This window comes from Muntiacus reevesi, chromosome 7 (genome assembly GCF_963930625.1).
Source record: "Muntiacus reevesi chromosome 7, mMunRee1.1, whole genome shotgun sequence".
NCBI classification, from domain to species: domain Eukaryota; kingdom Metazoa; phylum Chordata; class Mammalia; order Artiodactyla; family Cervidae; genus Muntiacus; species Muntiacus reevesi.
In genome coordinates, this window is record NC_089255.1 from 45,043,074 (window position 1) to 45,057,107 (window position 14,034).

Sequence of the window (14,034 nt, forward strand, 5' to 3'; positions counted from 1 at the left end):
TAAGACAATTGTACATAAAATCTCAAAGCATCTGCTACAATAACAGAGGGGAAAAAACTAACTTTACAACAAAGAACCTTGCAAATATCACCTTAATAAAATAAATATTACCAAAATGAGACAAACCAATTTCATATACCTCTTGATATAATGCCCTGAGAAGACAGATTGCTTCTGTATTTCCTATCAAAACCCTGCACAACTTGAATCTAATCATAAAGAAACAACAGAAAAACTCAAATTGAAGTACACTCTACAGAAATACTCAAGATGTGAAAGACAAAAAAAGGGATAAGGAACCGTTAGAAACTGAAGGAGACCAAAAGAGTTATCACAACAAAATGAAACCCATGATCGTGGGTGAGATGTAGGGGACATGGGTGGGGTGCCACAACTGGGAAATAGCTATAAAGGAGATTACTGAGACAACTGGAGAAATCTGAGACTGGAATGTGCATTCAATACTACTACTATATCAGTTATTAAATGTCTTACTTTTAACCAATATCCCATGCTTAATGAAAAGAAAGTCCTTGTTCTTGAAGGGGCGAATAAAGCGTTTAGGGATGAAGGAACATTAGATCTGCAAATTATTCAGTGATGGGAGTCGGGGGGATATATAGAAAGAAGGTACACATGTAACACAAAGGTGGCAAAATGCTAACTCATGAATAGGTAAAGAGTACAAAGGAGTTCTTTGTATTATTCTTAATAATGTTCCTTTAAGTGTGAAAGTGTATCAAAATAAAAAGGGTTTTGAGATTTTTAAATTTTTATTCTTTGCTTCCTATTAAAAACATACTTTTTGAAAATTACTATAACACAAAGGAAAAGGTTAAATTACCATTGTACAGAGCCAAACAGTACTATAAACCTGGCAGTAACTTCCCTTTATTAATGGATGACAAACTAATCCAGTAAAAATATTGTAATAGATTAATTGCAGTAGTCCAAATGACCTTACAACTATGTTTCTTTTATATATCCAAATTCTGGCTCCCAATTTCCCAAGCAGAGCCAAGCCTAGAGGCTTATCTACTCCCTCTGCTGACTCTGGTAATAGCAACAGTATTTTGCTCTGCTTATCAAGGAAGGTAAATCTGAGTTTAAACTTTTACTCAAAAATAGTACTGCAAAATTTCAGTTTTAGTGATTTAACTCTCTGGATGATTACTAATAAAATCCATCTCTGATAAGGCAAAGCATGTTTTTGCCCTAAAAACTGCATTTAAAAATATTTCATTTAAAAATAAACACCAATTGGATTCCCTGGTGGTTCAGTGGTTAAGACGCTGCACTTCCAATGCAGGAGACGTAGGTTCCATCCCTGGCCAGAGAACTAAGATCCCACATGCTGCAGAGCGTGGCCAAGTAATTTTAATTAATTAAACAAAAGCGAACACCAAATTAAGCATGGCAGACCAATTTCTCTCTTATCTCCTCTCCACCCCATTTCACTAAAATGACAATAAAATCTTAAATTGATCGTGACTCACAAAGAGAACACGTGAGACAAGCAAATGTCAGCATGCTTTTGGCAGTCAGGAAGAAGTCAAAGGAGCAGTAACAATCTTCTTAGCGTGAAGAAAGCTACAGCCCAAGCACCAGTGGAGGAGAGTGCGGCCGGGAGGCAGTCCTGGGCTTAGGGACACAGGGCCCAGCAGACAGCAAAGTAAAGGTGAACACGTGAACTTCCTGCTTCCTCATGTCAGAGCATCAGTGGCCAGGTGGACAGCTCCCAGAGGGAATACTGAAAAAACGGTGCTAAAAAAGTAAATGTCCATACGGACGTTTTGACTGTCTTCCTCCATGAAGAAGGTGGCCTGCCCCAACTTTATGGTGAAGCCCAATGTATACAAGATTCACAGAGCTTTTTAGTGCCCCACCCTTTCATGAAAAAAATAAGACAGGTAAAATCAGATCCTGTGAAGAAAACCTCTAGTTTGAAAGAATCATCTTGAAAAGAAAAAGAGGAACCCAGAGACAAGAGAAACAATGCAGACAGCACAGAAAAGCCTCAGAACAAACTCTAAAACCCGGAGTAACGAGAGGAGATACTGCGAAACAAAAGCAATAGGATGTATGGAAAAACAGTGGTCAGAAAAAGGACAAAAAGCTCTTGAAAACAAGAAATATTATGATCAAAATTCAATAGAAGGGTAGAAGGAAAAATAAAAACAAGGAAATATCCCAGGAACTAGAACCAAAAGGCAAAGAAAGAAAAAGATAAGAAAATTACAGGTTCTACCCACGGTGCTCAACATTCAATTAATAAGAGTTGTACAAAGAAAAATGTACAAACTAGGAGATTTAAGTATGGGAAGATGAGTGTACTCTCAAATGCACAGATTGAAAAGTCCCTTGAGAACCCATCACAAGAAAAGAAAAACTAAGCCATGCCAAGACACATCACTCTGAAATTCCGGAACACCAAGGATAAAAGGAATATCCTAAAAGCTTCCAGGAGAAAGAATAAAAGGCTATATATGAACAAAAAACAGTCATCAAAAAGGCATCACGTTTCCTAAAAAAAAAAACTGAAAGCCTAAAAACAAACGAACACTGCTTTCAAAATTCTAAGAGAGGGACTTCCCTGGCGGTCCAGAGGTTAAGACTGCTTCCAATGGGAGGGGCATGGGTTTGATGATCCCTAGTAGGGGAACGAAGATCCCACAAGCTGTGCTGCATCACCCCAAAAAAAAAAAAAAAAAAAAAAATTCTAAGAGAAAAATCTTTTCTAACTAACAGTCTATAGTCAACCAAGCAGTCCAGTATAAAGGTAGAATAAAGGTATCAGACTTGGATGGGATCAAAAATGTGGCTGCCCTGAGAAGGGAGCTAGATGATGTACTCCAGCATACAATGGTCTAATAAACCAAGGAAGAGAAAGACCTGGGATCCAGGGAACGGGAGACATAATACAAGAGGACAGCGAGGGAATCACAGGGTAAAAACTGCCCAGTTGGCCTAGAGAACAGTCAGCTCAGATGGGAGTGAGGGCACTCTAGGAAGGAGAGCCTCAGGAAAAATACTACTAAGAGATTATGTGTTTAAATGCTTGGAAAATAATATTCATAGACATTTTACAAAGGTATAGGTTACATTTGGGAGAAAATGTAAAGAAAGTAAACTAAGCAATTAAAAAAAAAAGCAATTACTAACTAAAGGAAAAATAAAATGCCAGAAAAAAAAAGTATTCACAATATTAATAAAAATTTGTGGTCTGGTCATATTGAGAAATGGAGAGGGGGCAGAGGAAAGGGTAATGTAAATACTAATGTCCTCATTTACCACCACAAGATGTCAAGATGCTACCTAAAATGGATAAACTGAAAAATAACCATGTATTACTTTGAAGTATGTGGCTAAACATGAGAGAGAAAGCTAACAGAGCTGAAAGTGGTCGTCTGTGGACAGCAGGACTGACGGTGGAGGGCAGGGAGCCTGCTGCTCTATTTTAAACCTTCTGACACTAAATTGTATGACGTAACTGTATAATGTACTACTTTTCAAAAACACTAATCTTTAAAAGGTAAACTGATATAACAATCATATCAATTCATGAAGTTGCCTAAACCACTTTTTTTCATCTTAAAAAATGCCTGTCACCTATTGCATGAAATAAAAATTACAAAAGCTGTTTATCATTTGGGGCCAGGCACCTATTGAACTCCCTATATACTATAAGGCTAATTTCCAGAGCTAATGGTATGTGTCCTCTACTAGAGAATGTAATTTCAAAGCTGGCCAAAATTTATCATCTGTATGTTAACAGAGCCAGATACCTACAGAGCCAGAAGACAGGGCATCTGGTCCTGCTGATTTCCTACACAGAGGCAAATTCTGATCCCTAAGACTGGTCCCCTCACTCGCTCGAGCATTTTACTCTATTTTGAAATGCATTTCTGAAATCAGTCCTCATAAGTAATTGAAAACAACATATGGAGATAATGTATGTGAAACTACATATGCTCAATTGTAATGTACTAAACATTATTATTTTATTATTCATTCTATCACAGACTCAGACTTGTTCAAACCCACTTTGGTGAAAAAAAAAAAACAAAAGACACCTATGAAGCTATTATGCTTTTATCTGTTCTACAGTCTTCAGCTAAATGCTGGAACTGTGCCCCTACCTACAAATGAGAGGAAAGGGTAGTGGAGAGAAGGATTAAAACTACTCAAGTCAAAGCAGATTACTACATCAGAATCAAAATGGCCACTTCTGCCTTTGGAAGGCCAGACACAAATAACCACAGAAAAATTATCAGGAGCTTATACTGTTTCAAAAATAACTCTCCTTATGAAGCTGATTATACAGAGGATGAACACAAAAGCCATGAATCATTTAAGAAAAATTCTGGCATCCAATATTTCCATTTATTTAGTATAGCAAGATCTGATGCAATTCCACACTTTGCCAACAACCTGAGTAAGCAAATCCATGGTTAAACAGTAAAAGGATTTTCAAAAGAAATGAATCAAGTCATAAATGTAAACACCACACAACTATTATTTCAAAACAAAAGCAAGTGTATGCAAGACAAGAAAAGATGCACACACATATTTTATAGGAAGCACTCCCGCCCATAAATCAATAAAACATTTAAGGCGTTAAGGAACCTCATTATCAAAGACTTTACTCAGAGATAGGTTTAATATCTATGTTGTACAATCCTTTTTCTAGCTTTTTGTGGTTATACAGTATAGGTTAGCACTGAAGTACAAATCTGGGGGTGGAGGTGTGAAATTACCACAGTTGTATTTACTGGTGTGCTGGGAAATTATCCTTTTAAAAATCAATGGGACTATTTATGAAGAAATGGAAAGAAAAAAACATAAACTGGGCATATGCTTATATTCTGCTTAAAAGGCTAGGAACCCAGTATTACAGAAAATAGGCACCTGTAAACTCCATTAGCTGTTCAAGCTGTTCAATAATTTGCATCAGTTATTTGATGCAAAGCAAGAGCTGGAATTTTTTTTTTTTACAACCAATAGGTACATTAAAAAAAAAATCTGACCCACATTCTCCCAAAAATCTATATTAATCATTCAAAGGAAAAAAGTCTCAAAAAATACTTTCTTAATGAGGTTCTAAAAACACTACACACAAACAAAACACTTGAAATAACTGAAATGAAACCGAAGCAGTTAAATTAAATTAGAATTAAATTCTCACAGCATGAATGTTGAGCTCTGGCAGTTACTTCATACACGTAAGGTGAAGCTTGAATCTGTTGCTGCAAACAGTTTCTCCAATGCCAAAAGAGCTCACAATTAACATTCAAAATAATTCAGATGGAAACTAGAGTTAATCTCAGTTTTACTGTGTGATACTAAAATTTAAAAACCACTCAATCAATAATATAAATTTCAGCCCCAGATGAATAGAAGTTCCTTAAAAAAAAAAAAATTAAAATATTTTTCAACATTTATCTATCCATTATCCCAGGGAAACATTCTGTCACCAAAAAAAAAAAGAAAAGAAAAGAAAATTTGCTGCCTAAAACTTTCAGCATGATCTCCACAAACTCTGACCAAAACAAAGAAATGGACAATGATCTGTTATCTAAAAAGGAAAACCTGAGCATGGTCAGTAAGAACAAAGATTTAAAGAAGTTAAATCAACAAGTGTACTATCTTACAATTGGTTAAATTAAACCTGCAGGAACATGACAGTTAATCGCCAGTCTGCTCTGCCTGGTGATGAGATAGTTCAAGAACAGTCCATGAAATTAAGAGTCTTCAGGACAGGTCATGGATAAATAGGCAAGTAGATTTCCAAAGGCTGCCTTAAACCCAGCTAGAGCAGAGAAAAAATATCAGGAAAGAACATCTACTCAAAATGGAAAACAGCCCGCTGATAGAGTTATTCAATCCTAAAGCAGAGTACAAAGTTTCCAGATAAAATCCAGTCAGTTATAATATCTTTTCAAAGACACAAGCTGGTTCATATTCAAAACAAACTCTCAATTCCCTCCTCAAAAGGGTCTTAGAAATTTAATTAGCTAGTGGTGATTAATGGTGAGGCATTTAGCTAACACAAATACTAAGACAACTACAAACTTCACTTTTCAATGCACAGGTTTTGTTTCAACAAGTTTTCAAAATCTGAAGTTGCCTTCTTAAGCTTACCTGTATATTATATATCTGTAAAGAGCAAACATATACCTCTTTTTCAGTATGTCTTAAGAAGTGGGGGGGCGGGGGGGGGGGAGGGAAACCTTTTAAGCACTGCAGCCTAAAGACTATAAGTAACTTCTTCAAGAAATATGATTGGAAAATCTTAAAATATAACGAAATGGAATCAACGAAGGGTACTGCCTAAAAGCAAAAGATTCAAATAACCCCTGAGCTACCAGCAGCAAAAGGAAAATTCCCTATCTTAAGAATTCTCTCCCTCCCCCACCCCATAACAAACAACTTCCAAGAAGACTCTCCTCCAGCAGAAACAAAATGAACAAATGGGAGGGGGCCACATTTATAAAATGACAAAGAGCTCACTGCATTTCATCCTTATCCACAGCTACGGTAAGAAGGCTGGTTCATGATATCTAAAGTAAAGCTCATTTCAGCCTACAAAAAAAATTCAATCTGAACCAACATTTGGACATTCAAAAACAGTGTTCTTCCAACCGTATTAACAACCTTGTTCCACCTTGCTGGCATTTTAATCAATAAGCAGAGGGAGGAAGGGCTAATTAAATACAGACATTTAAAATAAATTATTTCCAAAATGTAGACTTTAAAATACACTTTCACATCAAAAATCTTCAGAGGAATTACTTCAAGTATGTCTCCAAACACTTATAATCCTTTAAATTATCAAGCAGTAAGTGACTAGATGACAAAATAAAGACCTTGCTTCAAAAAGGCAAGTCAAAAGTATGGTTTGAATGGTATTTGAATTTAAGCTGTGGGCTATCTCTAATATTCCCAAGCATCTTGAGCAACTCTGTTAATCTTTGTCTCAGTTTCACAATCTAGGAAAACAGGAAAAACTACAAGGATGGGTAGTTAATTAAATTAGTCAGGATTAAATGCTGGCCAACTGCTTTGAAGTTCCTTTATGTTGTTCTCAGTTCTCCTCCTACTCAGTATAACTAGTAGATGAGAAAATATCTGGAATTACTATATACGCTAACATCTGCAGACTCACAGCAGTTAAAAGATGACCTCTGTTTACAAGTTTCTAAGCCAAAGATCATTCAACAACCCAGAAAGATTTCAAGATACAATTGCAATAAACAATTTTTAGGTAGATTTCCTTTCATTGTGAGATACCTTCTCTTACCTACATTCTCAAAACAGACTATTAGAAATCACAGGGCATCTTGAGAGGTCTTGGGGCGAAACAATTCTAGGTAAGATGAACAAGCTGTTGCTGCTGCTAATGGTATTCTCAGCATTCTAAGCTGTCAATCAAGGTAAGCTTCATCACAAATAAACCCTCCAAAAAGTACCAGCCCCTGCTGAGAATCTAAGTACTTCCTTCTAAGCCATCTGTCCAGGAAAGCTCTACTAAAACACCTAGAATGCAGTGGCCCTTTTGTTTAAAGGAGCTATGAATAAACATAAAACACTAACACACATTAGCAATACATAGTTCCCACTTCAAACACTGATAAGCTACTATCCAACTCTACGTGGATCCTTAGGTTGAACACAAAACCCACGGTCTGCACACAATCAAAGGACACTAGTATTTTCTTTCAAAGGAAAGTACCTAATATAGCTCAAGAAGTGGGAAAAAACTGCAAAAGAAAAAAACAACACAGGTTAGGGAAAAAGCCCTTGTAAATTACTCCCTGATGGAGGAGGGACTCAATTAAATTTTAAAACAGGAATTTAAATTACTCAATGAGCTACAAACTAAGTTACTCACTGTTCTGCCCACTGAGCGACAAACAGTAGAAAAACATAAATATTTCTAAATTAAGTTTAAAGGATTAAAAATTAATCTATCATATTCCAGTAAAGAAGGAAATCGCTTACATTTCAAAGTGGAAAAAGTAGGATGTTATAAGAGCCTAAGGCTAATGCCATAAAAGCAAAGAATGATGAGAATGAGCTATTTTGAGAATAAATGAATAACAAGAAACTGAAACAAACAGTTCAAATTCACCCCTCAACCCCATCCTTTCCCCTGCTTTTAGGCCATGAAGGACACTCTTTGTACACTGCTAAGAATACTAGTTGGAGAATAACTACGGATCCATGTGTCAAAACTTCTTCACAACAGCAAACTGTTAGGCTCAGTCCCTAGACTGCAGTCTCTTCAAACGAACACATGGAGCACATTCTAAATCCCAGCTTCTTCACATCTACTACCAATTATTCAGAGACTTTGGAAATAAGCTTAGGCTGCTTTAAAGTTCTAGGGGCTGGGATTCCAGGTGGGACACTGCCAGAAAAACTAGAAAGACAACTGCGTTTGACTTAAGCTTACAAAGCTTATCGAAAATGTTAAAATTCTTCAGAAAACTGTATGAAATTTAAATATTAATCTTCAAAAGTATCACAGGCCCACTGATTTTTAACTGTCCCATCCACATTTACTACTAAAATGTCATATCTGCCCACCTATAAACACAGAATGTCAACAGAATACAAATTCATCACACAGAATGTCAAAAGAATACAAATTCATCATGGTAACAAGACTGCAGATGGTCAGTTCCTCACAATCCAAAGTTTACTTTACAGACTAAAAGCCAGGAGTGGGGGCTGGTGAAAGCATTCTGGGGAGAAGCTCACTTACTATGCTTTCCATTTATTTTAAATAAGTTTAAGGCCAATCCAGCCACCATCAAAAGGAAGAAAGTTCCTTCATTCATTAAGCCAATATTTACTGAGGGTCTTATTACATGCTAGGCACTTAATTTCACACAGGGTTACTACTAGAGAGCAGTAAATGCATTTGACCTTACAATGAACAAATGACTGATCCCACCTAGAAAATTTAGTCTACTGGGCATATAAGAGTCTTCTTTAGATGTAGGTTGTGAGAGAAATCTGGTACAAAATAACCCATCACCCCATCAAAGTGATATCTAATTTTTAGCTCAAGCTTTACCACAAATGACAAGCTTATTACCACTGAGATGGGATCAATAATCAGAACTCTATCCAACTAAATGCATCTTCAAAAAAAGATTAATCTCCAATAACCATCCCAAACTGCAAAATATTTACTTAATCTACACTTACTTTTCTTAGGTAATGTGAGGGCAAGTGTGTACTAGAAACTATAAAAGGACTTCTTAACTCTTTAAAGAATTAATCAGGGAAAAAATTGTCATGCCTATGCTATTAAAATATCTACAATTTAACTGGCTATTTAACCCAAACCCTTAAAGTCTTTGACTCACCTTAGTTATGAAAACAGTTGTGTTTAGGGCATCTTTTTAACCAATCTGGGTTTTCTCCCCAGTATTTTGCCACTGCTTCAACCCTTTTACCCACACACACATACACAAATGAAATGCCCAAGTCTCCAGCTTCTGAAAATAACATCTGGTATGTGCACTTAACAAAAACCTTGAAAAATGACCTCATTTTTATTTAAAACATTTTCATTTAAAAACGAGAACGAATTCAACAAAATTAGACATAAATCAACTTTTATCTTATTAGGAGATTACTATTTTCAACACTTACCTTAAGCCACAACATGGATTTAACTTCTAACCAGTTAGTTTCCTGTCTCTCCCCCAACTAGATTAGACTGCAACTTTTTTGAGAGCAAGGGACTGACTACTGGACTCCATCGTCCCAGCTTATATATTATAAATTCTGTGAATCTCCACACAGACATAAATGCTGCTAGTTTTAAGACCTTAAGGAATTCCTTAATATTTGAAAGCTCTTTTGATAAGAGCAGGTGTCCTTAACTGTTACTATTGTTGTATACAAGTGGGTTCTCAGAGTGTGATCCTGAGCCCCTGAGGGTTTCCAAAACCCTTCAGGGGTACATGAGGTCAAATTATTTTCATAAATAATACTGATGTTACTTTTATCCTCTACCCTTACTCTCTCACAAACATGCAGTGGAGTTTTCCAGAGGCTTCCCAATGTGTGATATCTCAAGAGACCGAAGGCAAAGGCAGATGTAAAAATCCAGCTGTCTTCTATTAAGCCAAACAACAAAGACAGTTACAAAAATTAAAATAATGCCAATCTTCTCACCAAATTTTTCTTTTGGAAATTTACATAAATTACTATTTGTTAACAGGTAATGGATTTATTATTATTAATTGTAAAGGATATAATAAATATATATTATCTTATATATAAGTAAATATAATTTTCAGTACAACAAATATCAATAGCTATAAGTCATACAAACAAAGACTCTTTGGGTTCTCAATAATTTTAAGAGGGTAAAAGAGGCCTGAAAACAAAAAGTTTGAGAACCGCTGTGGTACACAATTACATAACATATACAATAATATGTACCAAGGTCTTTCCACAGATAAGAAGCTCAAGTTAATTCCAAAGTATAATTACTTCTTACACCCCCCTAATCTTGTTGAGTAATAGATCTCCTTGCAAAGCATAATTCAGCATAAAGCCAGTCTGTCCTAGTCCCTATTTAAGGGGCTTTAGATACTTAAGTATTCAGAGTCTTTTTTATAAAGATGTTCTGACCTATAAAACCACCTATTACTTGAATAGTGTTTGGAATCTCTCAAAGTTTGCACAAAAATTATCTTGTGCATCCTAACCACCACCTGTGAAGTAAATGTGAAGTATTACCCATTTTTTACAAATGATACCATAAGACTTATGCTCAAAGGAAACAGAACTACTTTCCAAGGATGTGTTGCTACCCAGAAGAGCCTAGGATGTTGGTCTTTTGCAATATGCTTGGCTGCCTTAAGGCTGTTTCACTGTGATGTAACTGCAAGTTCCCAAAGAAAACAGGGCAAGGGCATTACTTTTATTGTCCCAGTGCCAAGACAGGGATTTTCCCCTCCCTAAAAAGAACGTAATCAGACTCAACACTCAGTCACCGCATTATTCCACACTCTAGCTACTCTTTTGGTTCCCTACCAAAAAGAAAAGGAAAGAATGAAAGGAAAGAAGAAATTCGAGAGTGTTGGAGAATAAATACCAGAAAAGATAACCCTCCAAGATGATGAATTAGCCAAAGACTCATAGTTAATAATCGTTTAATCACTGAAACAACAGGCAGGCAAGAACAAGATCAAGCTCAATATAAAAATATGAGATTATATCAATGAATGGATGCCAATAGGTTAGTGGGAGGCCCGCGTGAAATGGGTTCAATTCACAGAACTTGAGCAGAAGGAAAAAATCCACATAAAGTTGCGAAACTAGCTCTATCGGTTCTACAAATGAAAGCACATGACTAAAATCACCCTCCCAAAGCAATGTCAGAGACAAACTTTGCTGCAAGATGCAAAGATGCCATCCTAGCCCTTGGACAGAAATAACCCCTCCCTTAGAGCTAGCCACACTAGTTTGTTCTTCGTATCAGCACAAGCCTCTAAGTTATGTTCCATTTTAACTGAAGTTCCTCAAGAGATGTTCGATCTTCCGTAACTCTTTCCCACAGTCAAGTGGACGCCCTGACTGACAAAGGCAAGGCTGACTCATAACAGGATATCTGTCACTTGCATAAACTCTTTTCCTTTCTCTAGACGCATGTGCCCAGTGAGGCCATTTTAAAATTTGATGTGAGTTTACCTAGAAAAAGCCATAAGGGAGCTGGCTGCTTTGTATCCCTGTAGTTTACCACAGAGAAAGGAATTTCATCATTCCTCATGAGGTACGCTTTTCCTAGTGTTTATTTTGGTCATTTCTTCCCCCAAATCTCTTGAAAAAAATAAAAAAAGAAAGAAACAACTTACCACAATCGTAGCACCACAGCTACAATTATAGCTAATGCAACATCAACTAATTTGTAAAGCAACTTGACACACCTTATTTGTTGTTTCATACTCAACATTCACTGTGGAAGAAACATTCCTAGATAAGTTTTCTCCACCCTCATAAAAGAACTGCAACACTGCACTGCAAAATCAATTAACCTGTTACAATCTTTATAGTCTTCGTGCAGAAAAAGACAATCTGACTTTCCAAAGGCAATCAAAGCATCAAACCTCTCAGAGCTCAAGGAAGCCACCGTTATCTCAACTCCTTATCCCAGGGTACATTTTTCTTTGTGGCTGTTGCCTGTGTTTTTCTCCAAGGACATAATAATCACCATTTAAGAAGTAACCTGTCAAAAGTGTTAAGGCATTCTCTAAACTATCTTCCTAGCTCCCGCCCATAATAAGAAACGTCACAGAGCCAAACCGTACCACTGCTCTTTTCTTCTCTTTATTTCTTCAAATGAACTTAAGATTTCTGAAATGCACAATTTACATTCTACACTCCAACCCAAGCTGCCACCGATTATCTCAAAGCTAATAAACAAAGACTCTATCGGCTGCACCAGGGCCCTACCAGGAAGTAATCAAAGCAGTGTGGCCGGTGCGATCCTAAGTCGCTAGAGCAGACAATAAGAGGGCATTGGGGCTTCCAAGGGGCCCGGCAGAGGAGTTAAGATGCTTAAGCAATGCAAAAGCATTACATAAACCTAATAACTGTCCTCCAGCACATGGACTCGGAAATCCCAAAGCTGTTTCAACCCACCAAGAAGACCTGAAAGCCAACATGAGCCGCCCCTCCAAAGCAGCTGCTCCATCAGCGTTCTGAGCTTTTTAGCCCGCAGCCTGTTTCCAAACTTCCCCCTCCCAGGCTGATGAAAGCCTCTGACCTCGGCCTGCCGAGTTCTGAGCACCTCTCGGGGTCGCGGCTCCCGCACACCGGGCGTGGATCGGATCGCTGGAGCATAGGGGGAAGCGAAAGGAAGCGGCGCCGGAACAGGTAGCGAAGGGCCCCAGCGCGCCCAGCAGTTCAGACAAAGCTGCCCCCGAGAGCTGCGCTTTTCCCGTCCGGTCGAGGAGGGGACACAACTCGGGCCCCGCCACACGTGCGGCCGCCTTGTGGGGGCCGGACACCCACTCCCGCAGCCCCCCGACCCGGCGACACGGGCCAGTACAGCCCCCGGGCATTGCCGGGCGGCGCGGGGGCGCGAGCCGCAGGCCAGGGTCCCGGGTCGCCGCCGTCCCCACGCGCTCGTGGCCCCCGCGGGCTCGCATCCCTCCCGGGCCTCTCCTTCGCCGGCCGGACCGTCGGGCCACGGGAAACAAAGGAGCCGCCGCTGCCGCTCCGCCCGCCGCCGCTCCGCCCGCCTCACCGCGTACCCTCCCCAGCCACTGGGCCCGGCTCGCCCGCACCGCTTCCCGAGTCCGCGCGTCCGCCGCCCGCGGCCCCTAGACGGCAGGCCCGGCGGAGCCGGGGCCTCGGGTGCGCTGCAGGGCCGCCTGGGGCCGCACTCACCGCTGCAGCACCAGGACGACGGGGAGCCGTTGGGGAACTTGGCTGAATCCGGAGCGATGCAGACGCTGGAGCTCAGGTGCGGACACTCCATTGCCACCAGGAGAGCTGCGAGAAGGACTGAGGCTCCGGGACCCGGCGAGGCGGGGGCGGAGGAACTCCGAAGACTCCGTCTGGGGTCGCTCCTCGCCGGGCGCTCGGCCGACGGCGGCTACGTCCCGAGCCCTTGCGTCAAAGAAAGCAAAAGCTTCCGGGCGCCGGGTTTTCTCGCCCGCCGTCTCCAAATGTCCGGCTCCGGAAAACGTGGTGCTCCGGGATCCGGGTTCTGCAGCCACCCCTAGGTTGGGGGCTTCCGTCTTCCCAGGCCGGCCCCGCCCCGCCCCTGGGCAGGCCCCGCCTCCAGTCCCGGCCCCGCCCCCGTCTTCTCCAGCTGGGTGGGGTTCGCGCGCTCGCAGGCGGCTGGCCCAGAGTCAGACTGCGCTCGGAAGTGACTTTCCCAACTCCGCTGCCCAGAGCAGCCGCGGCTTCCCCCGGCCCGGAGAAGGGTGGGGCGCCAAGCCGGGGCTCGCCGGGCCGGTCCGCTGCTTTTACCCCGGCCTGGGCGAGCGCTCACAGTCA

The 14,034-nt window shown here is 40.1% G+C and overlaps 1 protein-coding gene across 3 annotated transcripts in view; it reads right to left on the reverse strand.

Moving 5' to 3' along the window:
• USP3 (ubiquitin specific peptidase 3) overlaps nucleotides 1-13,749 on the reverse strand; it is a 99,084-nt gene extending 85,335 nt beyond the window's left edge. For 2 of the 3 annotated variants that reach the window (XR_010663893.1, XM_065940239.1), the window contains exon 1: nucleotides 12,794-13,346. Coding sequence is in view for 2 of the 3 variants with exons in the window: in XM_065940239.1 (XP_065796311.1) it covers nucleotides 12,794-13,178 (385 nt within the window). In the remaining variant the exon portion in view is untranslated. Of the gene's footprint in view, nucleotides 1-12,793; nucleotides 13,347-13,419 lie in introns of those variants that run through there. The other variant, XM_065940240.1, reaches the window with a different exon arrangement.
• Between the last annotated feature and the right edge of the window lie 285 nt (nucleotides 13,750-14,034).